The sequence below is a fragment of the Erpetoichthys calabaricus genome, chromosome 1 (assembly GCF_900747795.2).
Source record: "Erpetoichthys calabaricus chromosome 1, fErpCal1.3, whole genome shotgun sequence".
Classification (NCBI taxonomy): Eukaryota; Metazoa; Chordata; class Cladistia; order Polypteriformes; family Polypteridae; genus Erpetoichthys; species Erpetoichthys calabaricus.
Window position 1 is genome coordinate 110,096,675 of NC_041394.2, and position 25,406 is coordinate 110,122,080.

At 39.1% G+C, this 25,406-nt stretch overlaps 1 protein-coding gene across 1 annotated transcript in view; it reads right to left on the minus strand.

The window, feature by feature from the left end:
- The window catches only part of large1 (LARGE xylosyl- and glucuronyltransferase 1), a 518,602-nt gene that overhangs the window by 142,882 nt on the left and 350,314 nt on the right, over positions 1-25,406 (minus strand). Inside the window, exon 6 of the mRNA XM_051928585.1 lies at positions 24,485-24,656. Coding sequence (XP_051784545.1) covers positions 24,485-24,656 — 172 coding nt within the window. The remainder of the gene's footprint in view (positions 1-24,484; positions 24,657-25,406) is intronic.

The following is a 25,406-nucleotide window of genomic DNA, read 5'->3' on the forward strand; positions in this document are numbered from 1 at the left end:
GAAGAGGCAGCTAGCAAGCAGCAAAAAGACAGCAAATGATCCAAAGACATATCCTTAGCGTACGTTCAGCCGCAACACCCTTCACAACACGAGCAGTATTATACGTCTGGGAAGAAAGAGATGTAACCACGCGCGGGATAGGAAATAAAAAAACAAGTATTGTTTTTACAAAAGTTTTTAAAGTAACAGTGAAATTAATGCATATGTAACAATTCACAAGAAAATAACACTCTCTTTAAATTGTAGATTGCCTAGGTAAAGTCATCCCTGATGAATGGGGACGTGGGAATGAGGGGTCCTTTCATCAGATTAGCGCTATTTCAGATGTGGAATGGCAAAATGGGGGAGGCAGCTTGATGACTGAGGTCTCCAGGACTTAAAACAAATCCAAATCATATTAGCTGCCTGCCTGAGAGTCAGGAGGAAGAGGGAAGAAACTTGCTGGAGGAGGAGTGGAGATGAAAAGACAGACAGAGAGAAGAGAAGTTGAGTGCCTTATTGTTATTATTGTTATTAATGTGCTTGTGTACTGTGCACTTCAGGTGTGAAACGATTGGGAAGAGTTTCCCACAGCCAAATAAAAGCCTGTGATGTGATCAAACTTGTGTCTGTCTGTGTCAGGTTTGGAGAGCTGGTGCACCCCCTGCAGACCAATAAATACATACATAAATGCTAAGGTTTGTCTTTCTGTCATGTAAAATCTCACACATCCCTGGCCCTCAAATGTTGATCTTGGTGTCAATCAAAACCTAATGCTGCGACACTTCCAACACAACCCACAAATGGGTCATCCAGGCCCCAACGGCACTCAAATTGGGCTATGACTCCTCATGACAAACAGAAACATGGCAGCATGAATCAACTGACAGGAAATGCACGATAACATGCATACATGACTTAGCTGACACAAAAAAAAAAAAAAATGGCCAAGCAATCATGCAGCATGTCAAGCAGAAAAACAGAAAGGAGGCACATGCACAAGACACTGCTGCCAGCGAAAGAACTGCAACGATATCGACAGCCATAAAGAGCTCCATTAAGCACACTGTACGGGCTGCTTCAGATCCCTCTCACTGCAAGCAGTGGCATGATGGCATGCTGCATGTCCCATGGTGAACAAGAAAGGTACGGCAGCACAACCACGCTCAGCCAACAGTGAGACACATTGCACAGGCCACACTGCAGCACCATCTGTTGAGCATTAAGTACAAGATGCGAATTTAATCACAAAACAAAGTGATACACGTTGTTATGCCTAGTAAATGAACTATACCTGTGACCGCCACTAACAGTGATAAAGATTGTACACTTCAATGACATGTGTGTCAAATGCAGGACGCCGAATGCAGGTGCAACAAACACAGAGAGCTTCCTGTACAAACTTACACACTAACTCTTACATGAAGTCATACACACCGGGTGCATATCTGTTCAGATGAAGAGTTTAAACACACAGTTTCATGGCCATAAAATGCACATATATTTCCTCATTTGTTTAGAGAAATACAGAATTTGATTAATGCAAACAGGCCTCATGCTCAAGCCTCTAGAAATAGATATGTTGGACATGAAGAAAAATTACAAGCACACAAGTTCAAGAAGTTAAACCTCACCAATTTTATTCAAGACCAACACCTTCTAACACACAGTACGTTTTACATTTAATGATTACTACTTAACTACAGAATAAAAGACATTATAACTTCTACAAGAAGTGAAAGACACCACTATTTACAACACACACGCAGTATCAACAGCTTATCTTTTGCATCCATGTGAGCCTCTGTTGATAATCTCTCTGTACATTTTGTTTGTGTGTTCAGAATTTACAATCAATTTTATCATTATATTGGTGGACTACACCCCTGCAAAGGGCAACCTCCAGCTTATGCCAGTCTTTAAATTATAGGTCCTGATGTAACACTCAATGTCTTTCAAGGCCTAAAACTAAAGACATCTCTCCCTCATTTGCTTCAAACTGCAGGACTCAATTGATGTCAACTAGTGATGAGCGAACATGGCAGACTTTATACTTTGTCGCAAGTTCCCTGAAATCACAGAAATGTTTGTGATATTCGCCAAACTTTGTGAACAGCAATAAAAGCAATGGGGAAGGACTGGCTTTACTAGATTTGATTGGATTATAATGGTGCAGTTGTCTTTAAAGTGTCCCTGAGGGCTAGGGAAACGTCTGCCAACTATACTGGACCAATTACAGCAGCCAAAAAGGTGACCTGAGCTGTGCGGCAGCAGTGCCAACCATTGCATCACCATGCCTTGGTATGATCAAAGAAGAAAGAACGCAGTCAGAGACACACAATCATATATTTCATCAAAACAAAGTGGAAATGCCGAAATTGTAGTCAAAAGTCAGAAAAAATATGCAAGTTTTTTAAGGTCAGAAAATTTAAACTGGTGTGTCATGACTGAAGCCGTTGGCTTGTACTATTTGAAGTCATGCTGAAGGCTCTCCAAACTGTCTGTGCTGCTGCTTTGTACTTTTTCTTCTATTAAAAAGATAGAAAAGTGTTGTAAATAGTACTAAATCTTTGTTTTTATTATTATTTCATAGACTCCTCTGTTGGGGGGGCATCAGGCTTCTTCAAGGTTTGTTTTCACTCTCATCGTGTCATGTCATGTGGCTAACTATTATGCACGCATAGGGCACGTGCCTCCTTTTCTTATGTTGACATGGAACTTGAAGATCGACCTGCACATTTCGCTACAAGCACAGATAACTCGTTCCACAGAGTCTGTAATGCAAATGATCAGCATTATATACTCGGGGCGGGGTGGTCCCATCAATGTTGTCTGTTACATTGCACTGGCCTTGCAAAGCACTATCTATTAACCTGTCCTAAACCAGACGAATTATTAGCAAATAATTCTACTAACATGGGCAATTGCAAACGTAGCAAATTCGCTGCAAATAACGCTTTGGTGAAATTTGCTGATCAACACTAATGCTAACAATCCTTACACCTGAACATTTAAAAATACAGGACATGTAGAAGAAGAAGAAAAATAAAAGACACAGAGAGAAGGCAGACAGGTTCAAGAGGTGAAAATGTACTTTCGAACTGATTTTACACAAGACTGTCAAAGTTGTAATGTTCCAACATCAAATGTTATAGTTGCAGCGTTCACTACAAACAAATGCCTTTCCATTTTAAGACCTGGTGTTGATGTGATTGGTTTCCATTTCCATTTATTTGAGGACTGCAAGTCTGCATGTTCCACTAGTACTATATAAAAAACAACTACAATAGTCAATAAAACACTAACTTGGGGAAGAACCAGAAACCTGCATTATGAAAGTGTACCTAGTAAGGTTGTACATATAACTGACATGCAATGTCATTTCCAATAGTAGCATTCAATGACATCCTGCTCTCTCTGACTGTTCTCTATGACTTTTGTCTTGTACATGAATGCACTTATTCACAGCAATAAACTGACCTTAACCACTCTGATATTACAAAGGCCAAGGGGAAAATGTGAAGATATCCTACCTAGTGTCAGCTAATTCATCATCCACCAAGCCGCTATGTAATAAAAAGGATGCATGGGAAATTATGGCATACAACAGAATGTTTTTGCCAGTGGTGCACATTTGCTGTTCTATAAATCTAGGGACTTCTTTTTCTGCCATGGTGTGTCATGGGGTCATCAGCCAGCATTCTTATAAAGCTGTCCTAGAGCTTCTTAAAGGATAAGGAATTTTCTGAGCTTTAATACTACAGCTCTGCTGAGTCAAAGCTTGCCCAGACTACTGTGAATCAGGTTATTTATATTTACAAGAAAAATAAAATGGGACTGAGCAAAATTATATGTAAAAATCAATACTGTGATTGATTGACACATGAAAGATTTCTTTTTGAGGTATCTCAATGGGAAAACGGATCCATAATCTCCAGGGGCAAGACAACAAAACAATAAATTTTGTGATTCTGCTGAGGCTATGGTAAATCACTTAATAAAAGAGAGTAGCAAGTCGACAAATAATGTTACATGACACAAATCTACAAGTACGGACATTGGGATCTTTGCTCTCATAAAAAAAAAAAAAAACACATAAAAAATGTTATAATAAAAAAGTGCCACCAGACCTCAAAGTCTGCTTAGTCAAAGACATGCAAGGGGAAACAACCATTAAGATCCATCATAGGTTTTACATAGGCTAGCCATCAGTCCCACCATTTCCATTCTTCCAATTTCATTGGACGTTTGGCCTTGGAGATGAAATATATTCTTCTCATGTCATCCAACAACACAATTCCCACTTCTTCTCCCCTCTATCACCATCATAGTGCACAGCTTCACGCAGTGGTTTTGGTCCACTCCTCAAATCATTTAACACCTCTTTCACACTTGAGATGAAAGTGTATGTGTATTCATGAATTCAGCTGAATAGACAACCTGTATGAGATGCAAGTCTGAAGTGTCAGATCTAACATATTTGTGTAATATATTTATGTAAAAATATTTTATAATTAGCAATAATGATTCACAAAAACAAAATCTTAATCTTAACCCCTAAATAAAAATGGAACCTGTGACACCTGGGGTAAGGACACTGTTGTACAATTCCCAACCTGGGGTGCCAGTAGAAGAGACCGAGTAACCAGGGGATGGAGTAAGAGAGACTCAGACTGAAAAAGACTATTCAAAAACAGGATTCTGTTTTATTCCAGCCATGTCCAAACTATTTCACAAACAAATGTCTTGCAAAAATATTTACAAAGTCCAGGGCAAAGACACTTTCACAACGAAATAAAATTAGTGCAGGTGCTACTTATAATATTTACAGTGGCTTCCAAATCAAAAGTGAAGAAAAAAAACGAAAAACTGTTCCTCCTCCTTGGTCCAGCTACAAGACAGTTCACGAAAGGCAGACTGAAAAATTATTAAAAAAAAAAAAAATGAAAAACTAAGCACCTACTATATGCACAAAGGTCGGTACGTATCCTAAGCAAATCAGTAGTACAAGATCTACACTTAAGTCCAAAGACCTGGTCAAATAACGACCCTTGGTGTTTGGACCGTGGTTTTATACCGCAAACCATTTTGTCCACCCAATCCTCAGTTGCGTTACTCGTGGACTTCCAATACACCCTCACGTCAGGACACGCACAGTTCGTCAACACCTGCTTCAGTGCAGTCCAGCCTATTTAAACTCTCACACACGCACATATCCGTCTGTTTTGGTGATATGCAGTCTCCTTGTTCAGCCTCTAGTAAGAGAGTGCTGTTTTACTTTCCTCTGCTTTCACTTCTATTCCCTTTTGCCGGCTACACTGTGCTCTCTATCCTTCTGACCTGTTCCTCTGAATTTAAATATAGCATTTCACCTTCTCTCCTGCAGCAGTTATGGGAGCACACCTCCACACTTAGAAACCGTGAGCACGCTCAGAGGATGGCCTCAGATGTGTGCCTCGGTGTCTGCGAGTTCTAATCTCACGTCTTGCTCTCAGTGCACCTGCAGGCAGCCTTTTGAGCAACCTTGTGCTCAAATGCCACCGAAACCTTTATGCTGCAGCCATGTTAATCTGTGAAGGGGGCGCAAAAACAGGTAAATAAAAACATTATTTCTTCCAACATTTTTTTCCTAATGTCCGTGACAAGCCAAGCGGCTGTCTCTGTATTTGTTTTATTTACAGTCACTGAACTTGGCTTATCACAGCACCTACCACCTCACCAATTGCAACACTGAATTTAATCTATAAGGCAGATGCCTTCTTACCTTCTTTGAATCGTTACAGTCAAATATTGAGAAGAACAGTTATGAAGTGTGCATGCAGTAAATATAACAATACAAGTTGAATACATTTTGGAGTTTTTGATGAATTCATACTGAACAACCACCAATTAAGGAATAACTGTTGGCATCACACCAAAGCTAAATCTATTAATTGTAATACACTGAAATTAAAATATAAGTCATGCACAGTCAGATCTTGTAAACACAGGCTGTTCAAGAAAAAGTATAATATTATTGCATAATAATGTTAAATGTGCAGCTTAAACAAGTGCAAACAGGGCTAAAGGATACATTAAATAAACTGATACGTTTTTTCCATTAAATAATATGCATTTATGTACTTCAATACATTCTTGATTACCATGGCGCTGGAGACTGGCGACATGTTGCATGTTGATCTGACATATAACAATTTCACTGTACTTGTTTCACTAGTATAGTCATCTATACCAACTACTACTACTACAAACGTATGATTGACTTCACCAAGGTCAGCATCATCAGACTTAATGTAAGGTTTCACAGGAGTCAACTTCTGAAGCCAGTTGCGTTACTGCAGTGGTTTTAGGATTGCTCTAATGGCAAGGCTTGTTGTGTGCATTCTACAAGTTTGCATGGCAGAAGGACAGGGCCCTAACCTGGTCGGGACACCTGTTTTATGGAAAGACCAGGGGAGAGGACACGCACAGGGAATTATTTCCCCCAGAGTGCTAGATGGCAGCCCCCCCTGGGTGGCAGCAGTAGTTCGGACTCTCACAGGGCTTCAAGGGAATTGGAGTTCAGTACAGCCATGTCGGGTTCCTTGGGTGCCGCCAAGGAATGTGGAGCCCTACTATGTCGGGGTTCTGCCTCACTTGGAAGTGTTTGTAAACCACGCTAATGGATCACTGGAAATACTCCTGGATGCAAGATAAAAAAATCCTGCTGCCACTGCTCCAGGAGCTAGAGTCAAGAGGAAGAGGGAAGAAGCTTGTTGGAGGAGGACTGGAGGCGGAAGCAGAGAGAAGAAGAGAGAGGAGACAGTGAAGACCAAGTGCTGTTGCTGTGCGCTTTATTGTGTTTATTTGTACCGTGTTGGCTGTGCAGGTGGGAGACGAAGGAAAGAGTTTCCCACAGCGGAATAAAATCCTGTGTGTGTGAAAGAACTTGTGTCTATGTCTGACTGTGTTGGGTTTGGGGAGCTGGTGTGCCCCCGCAGGCCACAACAGGTGCCACAGTGAGTGCTGTTAATGCTGGCATGAGACATTTTTCATCAGTTCAGCTTATCTGTAGTAGGTGAGTGTAATAAAGCAGTGTCACAGGATTAGTGGTTTTCATTACATATTACAGGATAATTCACTGTTTATAGGCAAAAGAGGTTGTGGTAAAGCATAGGCAAAATCCTGATGTCTGTACTTAATTGGTTTAAATTAATTCACTTAAGTGTGTTTGTAACAGTTTTTATTGGGGGGGGGGAGATGATACAGTCAATTCTGAACCTTCGCAGGGGTAATGTTTCAAGGAAACATCGCAAAAGTGGAAAATGCAAATACTAATACATTGAACCTATGGGAAATAGGGGATTAAGTTCCCACAGCTACCAAAAACTGTAATCTTTTGATACAGATTGCTCAAAATACACTTCACTGCATAGAAGGATTTATAATAAAACACTATTTTTGATAAAATGCACTTTCCGTAACAGAGTAACCATGAAATAACCCCTAAAATGCAGTACACAACATACAACTGGTAACATGCGAAAAATAATTTTTCTTGTTAATCATTCACTAGGGAAAATAAACTTTAGCAGAGTGTGGAGTGGTCTCAACATCACTACCAACACTCAGTCCTTCACAGGTGCTGATTGGCATTGGAGATCATGAAAGATGCGCCGGCTTGAAATAATCCATCAGAAACATCTGCTTTGTGTATTAGTCTAGATCCTTAAGGGTCTCAACATATATGAGCATAGCAGAGGTGTATAACCTTGAGGTTACAATCAATGATGGGACTGGCAAACTTGAAGCCTCTAGCCATCTGGTTAACTTGTTAACATCAAATCCATGGCCGACAACGGCTGCCGACATTCCTGCATGAAGTGTATCTAACACCTTTATTTTCTCAGTATGCTGCACCACTATCTTTTCATGCTTGTCCAAAGGACTTGAACAGTGCTTTGGGGGCATAATTGCAACTCCAGACAATTTTTTTTTTTTTAGCAAAATAATGAAAATATGCAAGAAATGTATTGGGAGCTCTTTACTTTACAACGGTAGAGAGAACAAGACTGGTGAAGTGTCTAGTAGGATACTAGCTGCTTTCCAAACTTGCGCCCACCATGCCACTCATTTTTTCTCTACTGTACATATCCATGAAACCCGTGAATTATACTGGAAAACATCTGGGATTAAATTGCTTAGAGATCATTATAGATACAACATCTTTGCCTCCTATGAACAATTACATTCCAAATTTAATATTCCAGAAACACATTTCTTTCACTATCTTCAAATTAGAAACTTTGTTAAACAGAACCTGCCCTTTTTTCCTTATCTCACACCTTCCTCTATGCTGGAAAAAATATTGCTCAGTCTTGAGGACTCTGCCAGCATTTCTGCAATATATAAAATTATTTTACATTCCCATCCCTTTCAAAGATCCAAGAGGACAATGGGAAAAGGATCTCTCACTCAACATATTAGAAAAGGAGTGGAAGGTAGCAATGCAGAGAATTCATTTGAGCTCCATATGCGCAAAGCATACAATTATTCAGCTCAAAATTATATAGCGAGCACATCTGTCTCACTTGAAATTGTCCAAAATGTTTCCAGGGCAAGATCCAACCTGCAAACGCTACAATCAAGTTCTAGCCTCACTGAGTCACATGTTTTTTGCCTGCACCAGATTAACATCATTCTGGACAAAAAATTTTAAGTGCCTTTCAGACAGCCTTGGTGTCACAATCCCTCCTAACCCATTAACAGCTGTGTTTGGTGTTCTTCCAGTTGGGCTTAAAGTGGAGAAGGACAAACAAACTGTGATTGCCTTTACTACACTACTGGCACGCAGATTTATTTTGCTAAACTGGAAGAATCCTAACTCTCCTCTTTTAAGTCAGTGGGTAACTGATGTTTTATATTATTTGAAATTGGAAAAAATCAAATTCCCTCTTAGAGGATCTCTGCAGAACATTTTGAAAACCTGGCAGGATCTAATCAATAATATTTTAGAATAAGCTCTTAAAGCACTGAGGAAGTAATTCTCTCCCTATTTCTTTTTCTTCTCCATTTATCTGTATCCACCTATTAAATTCTTCAATTTATTTATTTTTACTATTTTTAAGTTTAAGTCTGTTGGCCATGCTCTCTTTCTCAGGGGTGGATTTGTTTTCAATCATATTTTTTTTTGTAAAAATTGATCTATTTGTATAGAATGATTATAATAAAATTAATAAAATTAAAAAAAAAAAAAGAAACCCATGAATTGTGAGGCTGACAATGTGAAAATAAGAGGTTACAAATAAAATCGTGCAAATGCTTGTAGTCGTGAAAGCTAAACACGCAAATGTTGAGGATTGACTGTATATCTTGTTATTGCTATGATCACAAAATAATAAAACTTAATATCTGGAGTTAGCTTAGGACAGCTGTTATACTGACAACTGACTTACTGTTCCTCATCTAGGGAACTTTTTACTTTCATATGTAGGCATCACTTTTTATTGGAGCTTTCTTTTGTATACGAATATTAAAACAAAAAATTTTCATCCAAGTCCCCCCAATACATGCCCACCTGGCAGGCTGCTCTGTACTGTTCTTATACCTACATAGTTCATCTATGGGAGCAAACTCGTAAGACCCTCACCAGACATACCCTAACAGCACCAGATGTACCGGGGGGCCACACTAAGCTAACCTCATTGTCCTTCCACTTTTGTTCTTGCTCTGCTCAATTGCATGCAGACTGCAGGATGAGCTGAATGTCTCTGTGGAAGAAGTTAGTAATTTTAACCATCAAAAGGTTGTGCTGACTTGCAGGGCCTGACTGACTGCTGAATTTTAGTCTTGTGCACTTGGGTGTCTTTACATGAGGCTGCATTAGTCCACTGCGGTATAAAAACATTTTTTGAAGATCAAAAGGAGACAGATATTTTCCTGTCATATTTCAGGTTGCTTGGCAACATAGATAGAATTTTTAAAGAGGTGGAAAATTTTATCAAGAAACTTTGTTTGTGCTTTTTCTGCACTACAGTGTGTCATTACATCACAAGATGAGTTAACTCAGAGGCAACTGAGCTTTCACAGCAGGGTGTCATCTACCAAGCAACCCCTGCATCGTACTAAAACATTGGTCTAAATTAATATTGATCCTAGGGCCCTTTAGAGCTTTCACGTTTAAGAATAAAATTACCTGTACCCTCAGTCGACTTAATCTGCAAGTCTAATGCATGTAAGCCTAGTTCTCATCACCACACAATTCATTGTCTCTACAACAATCCCTTTTTATTGACTCTAATGTCTGGGTTTCCTTGTATTGATGAAATATTTTGACATTATGCTTAACACACCAATCTATTTAACAAAAATGTACGACTAGGCTCTCACAAGTCTTACCAACAAAGAGCTAATGTAATATCCTCTCATCACATTTATTTTTTCAGTTCTATCACCGCTTAATAATAATAATAATTTTTCCTAAATTTTTTTAAAAGAAACTGATGCTAGACTAAAACAGTTATTTTAGAACATTTGAAATTGATGCTTTATTTAACAGTTCATCCCACCTTGTTGAGATGTACACATGCCTATTGGTCTGCCTTTTTAAACTGAGCTCTTAATGCCCAAACAATGCTTCAAATTTAAATAATAATTTGCTTGATTACGACTTGTCATGCGGTGAAGTAGTGACTACTCCTGCTCTGAAAGACGAAAGTGAACCATTAAATTAAAAGAAAAATCACCACGTTCAGGAGGATTAATTAAAATCTACTTAGAAATGCTAGAAAAAGGGGGCGAAGAAAAGTTGTGAGGATGACAGTCTAAAGAAAGAGAGAGAGAGAGATTGAGAGAATGGCTGCGAAGCAACCAACCTGACATCAGAAATAACAAGCAGAACTTATTTTAACTGAGGGTGCAATTCATCAGCTATGGAACCCATTTACTAAAAAAAGGGATGTCCCACGAAGAGGCTGCCCACATTAATTATTCCTTTACAAGACGTCTGATACATAAATATAGACTATTCAGTAAAGGCAGAACAACACTGGACTCTGGTACTTCTTTAGTCGCATGTCACATGGAACAAAAATCCCTTCTAGAACGACTTAATTTAACAAAATTCTTACTTGAATCAGTGGCTTGGGCTGACATCAAACTGGCCATTACTGTGCACACTAAGCAGTTGAAACAATTTGTATGTTCCAGTAAAGTGAGGAAGTATTCTTATTAACTTCAAGGACTGATATATACAAATTCTATGCTGTTTCATCAAGATACATTGGATGGAATGGGACAGTAAGTACAGTGACGGGCAGCAGCAGCCATTATCTGGCTGAGATACCACCTGGATGGAAGGACTGGGGGGAGAAAGTATCTGCGAGACACTACCTCCCCTAGAGCCCTCCTGGCCAGCTGTGGCACCACAAATTTCCGCAGGGTATGCTGGGACTTGGGAGTTTGGTACAGCCCTGTTGGGTTCTATGGGAGCCACCAGGTGGAGATGCAGAGTCATATGATGAATTTCCACCACACCTGGGAGTGATTCAAGGTAATCCTGATGAACCACCTGGTGCTGCATAAAAGGAGCCTCCTCGCTCCAGTCTGAAAGCCAGAGTCGGGTGGGAGTAGTAGGAGGAGGGAGGAGTGGAAGAAAGAGAGAAGAGAAGAGAAAGAAGAGAAGTGTCTTTCTTGTTTGGAACTGTGCTGTACATGTGGGAAACGGGGGAAGGCGTTTCCTACAGGAAAAAAGACAAATTTCCCACAGGAAAAAAGTCAAAAAATAAAAAGCGTGTGTGCTTAACTTCTGTCCTGCGTCTGTCTGTGTCGGGTTCGGGCAGCAGGAGCACCCTCTGCAAGCCACAGTACATTTATGATTTAATTAAACAGCTCAACTGCCTGCTGATTTTTTCCAGTTATGTTAGTATACTGTACCAGTATAAAACAACGCAACCCATTGGGTGGGCCTCAGGAAGGATGATGTTTATCTTCCAAATTACTACATAAAAGTACGCGAGTTTCCCAGGAAAACAGCCGGTGGCATGCCCTAGCAATAATTCTCTATGTCTTTCTTCTAAGCTAAAAGAGTAAACAGTAAAGCAAAAAGTTAGCAGTGACACTGAAGGTAAACCTACAACTATTTTTTTTTAACTGAAACTTAGGAGTATTAGTAATGTCATGTGTGCAGAATACAGTGAAATAAGGTGTGGTAATGGCTAATATAATGGTGACACACCTAAGCAGTAGCTAATATAAATGCCACATGGATACAGCATCATGTAGAGTTTGCACATTCTCCTCAGGTCTATGTACGTTGCCCCCCCAAGTCCCAAAGATATACATGTCAGGTAAACTGACAACTCCAAAATGGCCCTGGTGCGAGTGTGATGCATGACTGGGCTCTGTGATGGACTGCCACCATCTCCGGGGCTGATTCCTGCCTTGCCCCCAGTGCTGCCAGCACAGACTTCTTGACCCTGAATTAGACAAAGCAGTTTTAAGTATATTAATTATTGTTTTTACATACTGCCCAGCCAGTAGCTGATATACCTGTAATTGCTACTTAGTTGCTTTAATATATTTTATTAATTTTAAAGTATCTGTTACACTGAGCAAATTAGAAGTCAGTAAGACATACAGTAGTCCATCAAATTCAAATCAGATTAATAGCCCTTCCTCTGTCCATCTTGAAAGGAGAGAAAAATATTTAAAATGAAACTATCACTCAAAGATTTTAAAATAGCCAAATTGATCAAAATGGTTCAGCATGTATAATTAACTGAAAATGCCACTCACACATCAGCATAAATTCTTTTGGATTGTTTGATTTGGATTGTTTTGACAGTTTAAAAGTAAGAACTGATATTGTCCTTCTGTTTGTCAAACATCTCTGTTCCACTGACAGTTAAATGACCCACTACTCTCCACTCGTTCTAGCGGGAACCAGCCATGCACTTCTTTTGTAGCTATTAGATATGGCCACCATGTTCATGTGATGGAAAATTAATAGACTTTAAGACATCTATTCAGTGAAAATAGCCATTTTCCCCAACATATTTGGTTATATAACAAAACAATGATAAACAAGATAAACAACTGCACAGTGTTGCAGGGAGTATAAGTAAATTAAACCATTTTTGAAATCTAAATTGAACTGAAAACAGCCAAAGATTACAGGAACAGATATTTTTCAGTGCTTTTAACACCATTCTGCCTCATCGACTAGGAAAAAGCTCTAGGCTTGATGTTCCCACAATCTTTTGAATCGTGGACTATCTGACCAACAGACAACAGATTGTGAGTCTGAAGGACTGGTGATGTGTAATACTGGAGCACCTCAGGGAACTGTCCTGTCTCCCTTCCTGTTTACTTTCTACATAACAGACTTCCAGCACAATGCCAGTGCTTGCCATCAACAGAAATTTTTGGATGACTCATCCATCATAGTCTGATATTAATACTGGAGATGAGTCAGAGTATGGGAAGGTTGTGGAGGACTTTGTTTTATGGTGCAGGGACAACAACCTGCAGCAGAACATCAGCAAGACAAAAGAGCTGGTGCTGGACCTCTGGCATGCCAAGTAGCCTCTGAGACCAGTCACCATTCAGGGGGAAGATATGGAAGTGGTTAAGAGCTACAAGTACCTGGGAGTTCACATTAACAACCAACTGGACTAGTCTGACAAGAACGTGGTACTGTACAAGAAGGACTGGAGCAGACTGTACTTGCTATGGAGACCCAAGGCTTTTGATGTGTGTAGTAAGCTGCTGGAAATGTTCTACTAGTCCATAGTAGCCAGTGTGGTGTCCTATGTTGCAGTCTCCTTGGGAAGAAACTTGAGCACAAAAGACGTACAATGCCTGAGAAAACCTATCAAGAAAACCTGATCTATCACAGGACGAATCAGACACAGTGGAAGCTGTTGTGGAAAAACAGGATGATGGTAAAATTTGACCCCATAATGAAAAATCCACCCAATCCCCTCCAGGAGGCGGTCTCTTGGATCACTTTTTGCCACAGGCTCATTCCACCACAGTGCGCTAAGAAGAGCCTCTGGCAGTCTTTTCTGCCCACTGCTTTCAGACAATTCAGTGATTCCACCTAATGTACTTGTTAAACATAGTTTTATTTATTAATTTACTTATTGATTGATTGATTGGCTGTATTATCTGTCCTGTGAGTCTGTATCCTTGTTTTTAATGTGTCTGCTGCTGTATGCGTCTGAATTTCTCTAATCTAGTATCTTAAATCTTTAACTGTAAATTGTAATATGATTAATGCACATTTTGCTATAAAATCAACTAGGAACTAGAACTTGAAATCAACTAAAATATCCTAGTTAATATGAAACACAAAAAGTGATACACATATTAAATTGACAGTAAAATGCAACAATGCAGTACAGTATTTTGCATGTGGTATATTTTACCACATGCTACTGTTATCCAGGAAACAAAGTGCAATTCTCTTTACAGATCTTGTATCATAAGAAATACTGTAGCTACAAAAGAGAGATTCCTAAAACATTAAACACTTAAGGGGTAATATACTACGAAAGACTGGAAGTCAAGAGACAGAGAAATGGATACCAGCTGTTAGCTCAACCAGCCTTACAGAAAACTTGACACAGAAATGATGCTAGCAAGATATACCTTGTTTAAAAATTTATGGCTAATTAAGGTCCTGCAAAAGGATATGTTCTCTAAAGGCTTGAGAAGTTTAATCAATCTTTTGGAGGCTCTTCACTGAACTATCCTCTCTTCGTCTACCAAAGCAGCATTATGATCCATGTGGAAAATCTTCATTCTTACCTAACCTTTATCCTAATAAGAAAAAGGGGTAACTCAGTCAGCAACAAGCCACTTAAATCTTCCTCCCACCATGCAGTTGCCCAGAACTGTCAGTGATTATTTGTTCTAGCTTCAAAAGCGATCGGTAAAGCTTAACAAAAACTGTCAGGCAGTAAAGAGAAAAAAATGCTCCAAAATAAAGGATTCAGGTTTCAAAAGCCCCTACAAAGATGTGCTTTATAAATTATTAGAATTCAACTAATCTGAAGCATGTTAGACCTACAAAGCACTAGAGCAACAATACAAAGAAAACTCTAAAAAACTTTTAAAAATATAAGAGGTTGAGCTGAATTGTGTAGTAGTTGGGTTTTTGGATCTTAAATCTACAAGACTGCTGGGTCAATCACACCTCCACTCTATCGTGTGGCACTGAGCAAATCATTTAAAAAAAAAAAATGAAACAATTGCACTTCATAGTGAAAACTGCATTGTGGAAAGGTTTTGGACAAAGGATAATTTTAAGGAAAATGTAAAAATAAATAAGACACTAGTTAGTTAAGGTGTCTTCACAACACATAAACACAAGATGTTCAAAAGGATTTCTGCATCACTGTGTGAAAAATGCCAACTGATTGTTAAGTAGGAGAAAAGTTTAATAAAATGCTTTGTAAAACATAAATGTTAAAGTAAACCAGATGAGATTACATGAAGTATATTACAAAATTAAAAAAAAATGTATTTTCAACTTTTTAGATGCATGGTTTGTACCAAGTCTGACTGCTTTATTTTTGACAATTATGCACCACTCCAATTAAAATAATAAAACATACTTTATGGACAGACAACCTGAACAGAGCAGATGCATACTTTCTCTGTAATCCCAGGAACACAGATACAGTGGAACCTCAGTTCACAAACGTCTCTGAACACGTACAAATCGGATTACAACCAAAAAGTTTGCCAAACTTTTGCATCTGTTCACGACCACACACTCGGTATAAGAACAAGCCAGTTTCCCTTTCAGGTTTGTGCGTGCTGATGATTTCCGCACGTGTTCAGTCTCTCCCTGTGCATTCCCTGTACAGCGAGAGAGAGAGAGACAGACAGACACACACGTGCGACAGAGAGACACACACGCGAGAGACACACACACACACACACACACACACACACACACACACACACACACACAGGCACGCGCGAGGGACACACGCGCGTGCGCACGAGAGAGAGGGCTGGCCTCATAAGGCCGAGAAGGCAGTTAAAGAATGCACCTGGCTTGTTTTTAAAGAGACTGATTCGAGCATTGTTTTAACCTCATTGTATTTAATGAAGACTTTTTTCTATTGGATTTTAACTTCCACTTCACTTCTGTTTACAGCGATCGGTTCGTAGCGTGCATTGTTGCAATGTCACTTTTCTTGGTTGTTTATTAAATTACAGATTTTTCAAATGTTCATTTTTTCCCTGTGCTTAAAACTCATTAAAAAAAAGTCTTTAGCGAATGGTTCGTAGCGCTATAGCGCAAACTGTTGCAATGTTAGTTTTCTCTGTTGTTCAAGGTTTTCTCAGTGTTATTCAATGTTTTTACATTTAGTTTACTATTACGCTGTGCACTTTATGGTATATTTAACTATATTTGTGCTTAAAAATCTATATGCAGTTAGGTCCATAAATATTTGGACAGAGACAACTTTTTTCTAATTTTGGTTCTGCACATTACCACAATGAATTTTAAATGAAACAACTCAGATGCAGTTGAAGTGCAGACTTTCAGCTTTAATTCAGTGGGGTGAACAAAACGATTGCATAAAAATGTGAGGCAAATAAAGCTTTTTTTTAACACAATCCCTTCATTTCAGGGGTTGACAGAAAACTAGGAGGAGGAAAGGAGATCAAATACATTAAACAAAACGAGGTTTCATGAACTTGTGTGCCTGGCCACTTATGAACATTACAGTAAAGGCAAGCAATTGCTCTAGTGGTAATCACAAAATAGGGTAATTCTGTTGGCCCTGTGCATTTCCTCCCTGGCAGTGTGTGCTAGGAGATCTGTTTAAGAGTTTGGGGCTTAGAACATTCCATTCTTTACAAGCACATTTTCATTTCCCTAGTTCCAGTTTCTTTTTCTACCTGCAACTCTGATCAGTGCTCCCTGACTACCCCCCTACCAAATCACTCATTGTACTCTGTTTTGTTCTTTCTGTTGAAAGAAAAAAACCTGTTTCTATTCTCTACTCTTTAGTTTACAAAGCATCCTATAAAACTCTGTCCTTGATTTCTCTTTGGTCCAGAGATCTTTCTCCTCTCCCTTCACTCTTTTCTTGGGACACCGTTCTCTCCAATGTAAGGTTTTGTTCTACAGACCCAAACTACTAGCACACCCATTTCAAAATCCTACACAGACTCTATCCTACTTGTCCCGCAAGCAGATTCTGATGGGCCTAACTGCTAATCCTCTCTGTCAATTATGTTCCCTTGTTTTACCTGGCACTTTTCTCCACATGTTCTAGCCCTGTATTTTCCTTTTGGACACACATGTGTCACCTGCAGTATTCCTCTGTTATTTCAAATGTTTCTTCTTTTTGACCTTTCCAGGCTTCTGCACAAATTCTGAAAGCAAGTCATTCTGTCTGGGTACCCTGGTAAGCAAACTAATTATTGCTTTCCACTGGAAGACACCTGAATGCGTCACTGTCGACATCTGGCAGTCCTCCTTCTACAACTTAATACATTTGGAGTTGTCTGCATTGCTGATTAATGGTGCTTCCAGTAATGGAATTGAACCCTGGTCTGCTACGGCTCAGCTGTGTAAATCTCGGCTTGATTTTTTAATTTTTTTTTTTTTTAATTATCCTTTGGCACATGCTGGGTGAGAGGGGGTGAGAATAGATGGGTTGGCTTAGTCTGTATGCTATGTCCGTTTATTGATATATCCTGTCAATTGGTCTTTACTTAATAAGAAATTGATCAGAAAAAAAATAGGGTAATTCTCATTAGCTAAAAATGTAAACTATTTTAAAACTACATGGCTCTGTGTTCTGGAATGGTACTTGCCAGGAGGAAGGGCAATATTATAAATAATGTGAATGGACATTGTTATATGTGACAATTTTGCTAAAAGCTTTTCAAGAATTCAGTGACGCTATCAATAGATTTTAGCAGAGAGACCAGTGCCTTGTCTGGCCTTATAGCTGAGACATGAGTGAGTGATTCTTTTTTAACAGTGAAAACCGTGATGCTGAAATCTATGGATCATCAGAGGCAGAATATCTTGATAAAATGACAGGCTGATATTTGCTCAAGATTACAGTTCCTGGCACCAAATAGCTACACTATTTCAAAGTCTTCTGATGTTAATAGGTGCTAATTTGCCAACTAAAGATAGGCTCTCTTGGATTTTTCTAAATGCCAGGACAAGATGAAAATAAATATAATAATAATACTTTACAGTCTTACATTTTCACGATCACAAAAGAGTGTAACTGTTAAACATGACAAATTCTTTTAACAGCAACACTTCAAAAACTAACATTGTCTTTATAAAAAAAAAAGTGTCTTTTAGAGGAAAAAAGCTATAAAAGTTGTCTCTGAACTTAGTGACAAATATATATAAAATTAGTTAATTCTCAAATTACCAGAAACAAAAGTTAAAAGAAAAAACTATATTGCATTATGAGGTTTCTAAAATCTTTTGGGACTTCCCCCCACAACGGGGCGACACGGCGAAGAGCATCCCGAAGTGCAATCACCGCATCTGTGGAAGACTGCTTATCTGTTGCCGGAGCAACCGCAGGCTCACAGCGCTGTAGCTGCTCGTTGCGGAAGTAAATCCAAGCCAATCGCAGTCGCACTATAAGCGTCTGTCGTTAATGGGTGATGCAAGGAACATTATAAATGCAGGGAACAGTATTACTTGGCCACTAACCTGGTAACAACCATGCTTGACTGCTGTGTCTGTGTACAAGAGAGTTGTAGATCCCACTACAATAAATAACCGTGCTGTTCCTGTTTCAAGTCGAATAAAGCTGATTTTGCTAAAGTAATGAGACTCAGCGTTGTGTTTTGGGGTGTAAGACAGTGACTCACGTGTCACAATATATATATAATAATGAAAATTCAACTGTTATGCAAATTGTATGCTATAACATGTATTTGCTGTAATGATAGCGTGAATTACAGTGTCTTCTATCCAAAGTTTATCATAAGGAGTAACTGCAATGTAATTGTTAAAGTCATTGTGATGCCTGCTGGTTTGATGGGTTAAGTTCAACAATTAAGAGAATTGTTAAAGTAAATGGCTTGTCATCTGTCTACATAATTCAGTGTATTGCGTCACCATGTATTATGCATACATTTTTAGTTTACTCAATATGACTCATAATTTTTAATGTGTGTGTTTTACTTTAGGATTTTTTTATTTAAAAAATGTTTTTGATAGTATTTTTGTTTAAGATTATTTGGACAGATTTAAGTGAATAAATAAATGATGTGCCCAGAGGTTGCACAGGAAAACTAACATTAGCTCAGAGACCATAACGAAGCTACAGAACTAATGACTCATAGGATGTTTTTCAGAACATAGGATAAGAGGTTGAAATTCATGCAAATAAATTAAAGCATTCTGGAAATATAACTGTAAATGTAATTACTTACTGTGTCATAATTTTATGTATGTATACATTAAATCTAACCAGTGTGTCAATGCTTGTGAAAAGATCTAAAATAGGTGCTTGGAATTTTCTAAGTCAACATGTGTCTCAGAATTACCTAAAAGTAACCCCACTGACAACTAACCAAACCATAGGAATTTATTAGCGGTTTGATTTCAGCTAATGTAACATCTTACATTAAATAGCCATCAAATGCATCCTATAAAGGAAAGGATTTTAAAAGCATTTTCAGAGACACTTGAACTGCCAGAGAAAGGACAACTCTGTCAGATTTACTTTTTACCATCCATATGGTCACAAGCATCACACGTGGCTTAATAAGAATACACACACTGCAAGAACTAAGGGCCGGGTAGCCCTGATTTGAATTGCTAAGGTTATATGTTTTGTATGTCACTAACGATGTTAATTTTCATTTAGCAGTGATTGATAAGTGTTAATATAACAAGCTGTGTTCATTCAGGTTAACTTCATTCAAGGGTAACTATCTGAGTACACACTATTAATAATAATAATAATAATACATTTTATTTATATAGCGCCTTTCCCATGCTCAAGGCACTTACAGAATAAATAAAGAACGGCAGAATATACAGTATATAGCATTGTACAAACCAGATAAATAAATAAAGAAGATTAAGACAGTAAATTCTGAGAAAAAAACAGACAACATAATTGATGGTCTAGCACACACATACAGGTTACATTGGCATCTTGACAGAGAAGTAAACTGAGAGAAAGGTAATAAAGTCAGGTAGAGCTAAAAGCCTTCCTGAACAGATGAGTTTTGAGTTGTTTTTTAAAAGAATTCATGGAGTCAGCTGACCTGATTAATTTTGGTAGGTCATTCCAGAGTCTGGGCGCTATACAGCTGAAGGCCCTGTCACCCATGGAGTGTAGATTAGTGAGGGGCACAACAAGATTACCAGAATCAGAGGACCTTAGTGGGCGGGCAGGCACATAGTGATGGAGAAGGTCACTGATGTAGTTTGGTGCGAGGTTATTTAAAGCTTTGTAGGTTATTAGTAGGATTTTATATTCGATTCTGTAGGACACAGGGAGCCAGTGAAGACGGAGCAGGATGGGTGTGATGTGCTCGCTGCTGCTGGTTCGAGTAAGGACTCTTATAGCTGAGTTTTGAATAAGCTGGAGCTGTGATATAAGATTAGAAGGGGCACCTGCCAGTAGGGAATTACAATAATCGATGTGGGATGTGATAAAAGTATGGACAAGTTTCTCAGCATTAGAGAAGGAGAGGAAGGAGCGAACACGGGATATGTTACGGAGGTGAAAGTAAGAAAGTTTCTTAATGTGATTTATGTGGGCGGAATAAGTGAGGGAGGAATCAAAAATGACACCAAGATTTTTTACAGTAGAGGCAGGTCTGATGAGATCACTGCCAAGATGGACTGGGAAGGAGCTCATTTTATTAAGTTGCATTTTAGTCCCAATTTGCAGGAGTTCAGTTTTATTGCAATTTAATTTTAAAGAGTTCTGCTCCATCCAGGTTTTAATTTCACTAAGGCAGGTTGTGAGCTGAGAAAGCTCTGATGAAGTTCCACTTTTAACATTGAAGTAGAGCGGAGTATCATCTGCATAAAAATGATAACCCAATCCATAACTACGGATAATATGGCCAAGGGGAAGCATGTAAATACAGAAAAGCAGAGGACCGAGGACAGAGCCTTGAGGGACTCCTTGTGTGACTGGCACGGAGTTGGATCTGCTGTTGCCAAGACTAACAAACTCTTGCCTATCAGTCAGATAGGACTTGAACCACTGGAGAGCAGTGCCAGAGATACCCAGCATGTTCTCCATTCTGGACAGTAGGATGTCATGTCTGACAGTGTCAAATGCTGCACTGAGGTCTAACAGAATTAATATGCTGGTTTGTCCAGAGTCTGCTGCCATAAGGAAATCATTGGTTACCAGTAGCAGAGCAGTTTCACAGCTGTGCCACGCCCTGAAACTAGACTGAAAGGGTTCCATCAAATTATTAGAGGTTAGGTAATTGGTGAGTTGGGAAGCTACAACACGCTCAAGAACTTTTGACAGGAAAGGTAAGTGGGAAATAGGCCGGAAATTGTTAAGATTGTCAGCATCAAGGCCAGACTTTTTTAACATTGGGGTTACAGAAGCAATTTTAAAAGTGAGCGGCACAGAACCTGTGTCAAGGGATGAGTTTATTATTGTTGTAACAGTCGGGATTATGGCATGAAGGCAGGATTTAAGTAGTGTGGTGGGGATGGGGTCCAGTACACAAGTAGTTGGCCTCATCTTACAAAGCAGGTTATTAACAAATGCAGATGTGACTGGTGAGAACTTAGAGAAGGATCTGGATGGAGTGGGAAAACAGGGAGAGATATAAACAGATGATGTATTTATGTTAGTTGAATTATTTAGATCTTTAATTTTGTTACGGAAAAAGTGGAGGAATTCCTCACAGACTTCAGTAGAAGAGGTAGTTGGACCAGATGCGGGTTCGAGTAGTTTATTAACTACAGAGAACAAAACCCTTGGGTTATCATGGCCACTTTCTATTATTCTGCCATAATGGGTGTTCTTGGCAGAAGTTAGTGCTTCTCTGTAAGCTCTTTGGTGGTCAGAGAAAGCCTGGATGTCCACGGTGAGGCCAGTCTTACGTGACATTCTCTCAAGGCGTCGGCCAGCTGCTTTCATAGATCGCAATTCTGAGTTATACCAAGGAGCTGAGCGTTTAAAGGAAACCTCCTTATGTTTTAAAGGAGCTGTTTTATCTAATGCTGAGTGAAGGGCTGTGTTATAGTGGTGAACAAAACTATCTAGTGTTGGTGGAATAGGTGCAGACAGTAAAAGATCAGAAATGGATCCAGAAAGGATAGAGGGACAGATATTTTTAAGGTTTCTGTAAGAAATTTGTCGTTTACAGGTAAGAGGTGGGAGAGGTAATGAAACAGTGAAAAATACTGCTTTATGGTCAGAGAGTCCCAAATCAGTGCTGTAAATGTTGGCAACAGATAGTCCAGAAGTGCAGATCAGGTCCAATATATGACCGCCAGAATGGGCTGGAAAATCAACATGTTGTGTCAAGTCAAAACAGTCCAGTAAGGACAGGAATTCATTTCTCAGTTTAGATGTGGGGGTGTCAATATGGATGTTGAAATCACCAAGAAGGATAATTCTCTGAGAGTAAGAGCTTAGGTGGGTCAAAAGTTCAATCAGATCGGGTAAGAAGGATGCATTGTATTTTGGGGGACGATAAAGAACAATGAGTGAGACAGGACCTGATTCCGTTATTAGTTTAAGAGCCAGGCACTCAAAAGACAATGGACAGTCAATCGGGATTCTTTTAACGTTTAAGTCTTCTCTGATAATTACTGCAAGCCCGCCGCCTTGTCCTGAGCTGCGAGGCTCTGAGTGGAAAGTGAAACCAATTGGAGTCGCCTCTGTGAGACACGCAAATTCGTTTGGTTTTTGCCAAGTCTCCATTAGACACAGAATATCAAGTTTGGTGTCAGTGATGAGTTCTGACAGCACCAATGCTTTGCCATTAAGCGACCTCGAGTTAAACAGTGCAATATTACATAATGAGGCTTCTTTCTGCACAGAGCCGCAATCAGGGTTTATTTCCACATAATGCAAATTTGGCACACTGACAATTCTATTTCCAGGGTCATGAGAAGGACGGCGTATTCCTGAGCAAATGCTGCCGGTGGTCTTTTCTATTATATCCGTGACTTGGCACTGAAAGCTTTCAAGCGAGACCTTGACTTCTGTTAAGAGCATTTGTGCAACTCATTGTGGTGGAGTGCCATATCTGTGGATCCTGGCTGTAGCACAGCTCTTGAATTGGCTCTTTGCCTTTGCTAAGGTATCCTGGAGTGTAGCTCTTTCCAAGTAAGAAATCCGAAAGCAGACTGGCATTTGTATGAATTGCAGGAGGAGTGTGGCTTGTGATCAGAGCGGCTTGACTCTTGCTAAGATATTCCTTGCTATGGCAAAGTGCTATCGAGCATAAAGTGCAGTGTGTTGGGTGAAGTGCACTGTGTGTGTGATGACAAATATATAAGTATTGCCTAGCAGGGGTGTAATTTAGGCACTTTCAGCTTAAACATTTCCACTGATATAAAAAGAACCTTAGAGGTTAAAGTACCTTGCATAACCAATTTTTCATACACATATAAACCCTATTAAATAAATAAATAGAATAAACCCTTCTAGCATACATATATATATATATATATATATATATATATATATATATATATATATTATGGCAGACGACCAGGGACCTTGCCCCACCGGAACGCCTGGATCACGGAAGAACCGGGAAAAGGGCAATATATTCCCTGGGCACAAAAGGGCAGCCCCCCGGATTTCCACCTAGGACCATGGATACAGAGCTGAGCAGCTCAACCCTGTGGGGGTCTGTGGCCAAACCCAGTGGGCAACTGGTTGGTTCCTGAGCCCTGGAGGACAGCACTTCCACCACACCAGGAGGTGCTGCCACTCCAGGAACTGTGTATGCCTGGAGTGCTTCTGGGTGCAAGGGCAGCACTTCCGCCACACCAGGAAGTGCTACCGGAAGACCATCACCAAGCACCTAGAGCACATCCTGGGCATGATAAAAAGGGGCCGCCTCACTCCCTTCAAGGAGCCGGAGCTTGCGAGAGAGGAGTGGAGGCGGCCGAAGAGAGACAAAGGACTGAGGAGTCGTGTGTGAGTCGCTGGAACCACTGTTGTAAATGGTGTTGAAAATAAACTGTGTGTTGTGGACATAGGTATCGTGTCTGTCTGTGGCCGGGCCATCTGTTACAATATTTTATTATATATATATATATATATATATATATATATATATATATATATATATATATATATATATATATATATATATATATATCAATCACCTTTTTCATTATTTATAACCATTACCAGTACAAATTTTCTCTTCCTTTATAGAGTATGTTCATACAGTATTAACACACAAGTAATGAAACCATCTAGAAAATTAATTTTAAAACCAGTCATTTTTAAATATCTCATTCATTGTCCAAATTACACAAAACAGATGACTTCCATACCTTTAAACTTGTGAAATACAGCCCATAATTCAGCGATATCAGTGGCAAAGGTTATATCTGTGTCCAGCACAATAACCCTCTCCAAAGCAGGAGGTAATGTCTTTGTCAGCACAAGCTTCATGAGCCCATAGATCCCAGAGTAGTGTTTGTTGGGGATCCAAGACACCTCAGACTGCAATTAAAGAACACATAAATAAACAAGATTGAAAATATAAGCATGGTGTAACAATATGAGTACATTTGGGACTTGGGTAACCAATTTAAAATTTGAACATTTTTAATTTCCTGTGTTTTGTTTCAACTTTATCAAAGAGATAGATATAAATACAGATAATAAAATGACCTCTCTCACGGTAAATTTGACAATGTAATGTTACAGAAATTGTAGACAGATGCAAAGAATGTTTCCCTGTTTTATAACAGATAATTTTGAAAATTTGATAATGCTTTTCAAATTGAATAATTTAAACTTCAATGATTTGTACAAAACACTCTACATGAGATACCTTAAAAAAATTGACCTTTACTAACAAATCTCTTAAAGAATAAAAGCACTAATTTTCAATGAAATTGGTTCAGTATGACCCGCGCTATTTCATGTGGGTGGATGGTCAGTCAGACAGATGTGACAACAAAAAGAGCTGCCTCACATTTCTGTGAATGCACCTAAAAATAACTTAAGCAAATCAGGCAAAGGCAAATCCTTCAGAAGTAAGCAATCAGCAATAAGCAAGAGTTATCAAAGTTAAAGGTTTTGCAGAAAGAGCACAATAATCAATTAACAACCAAGAATGGAACATTTATACTAGACACTGAAAACCCTAGTGGCTTCACCATGTGCATTACAAAGAAGGTGTACAGCAAAACTGGTCTCATTAACATATAAAGATAATTCAACAAATAACACGACCGTATTAGGTCA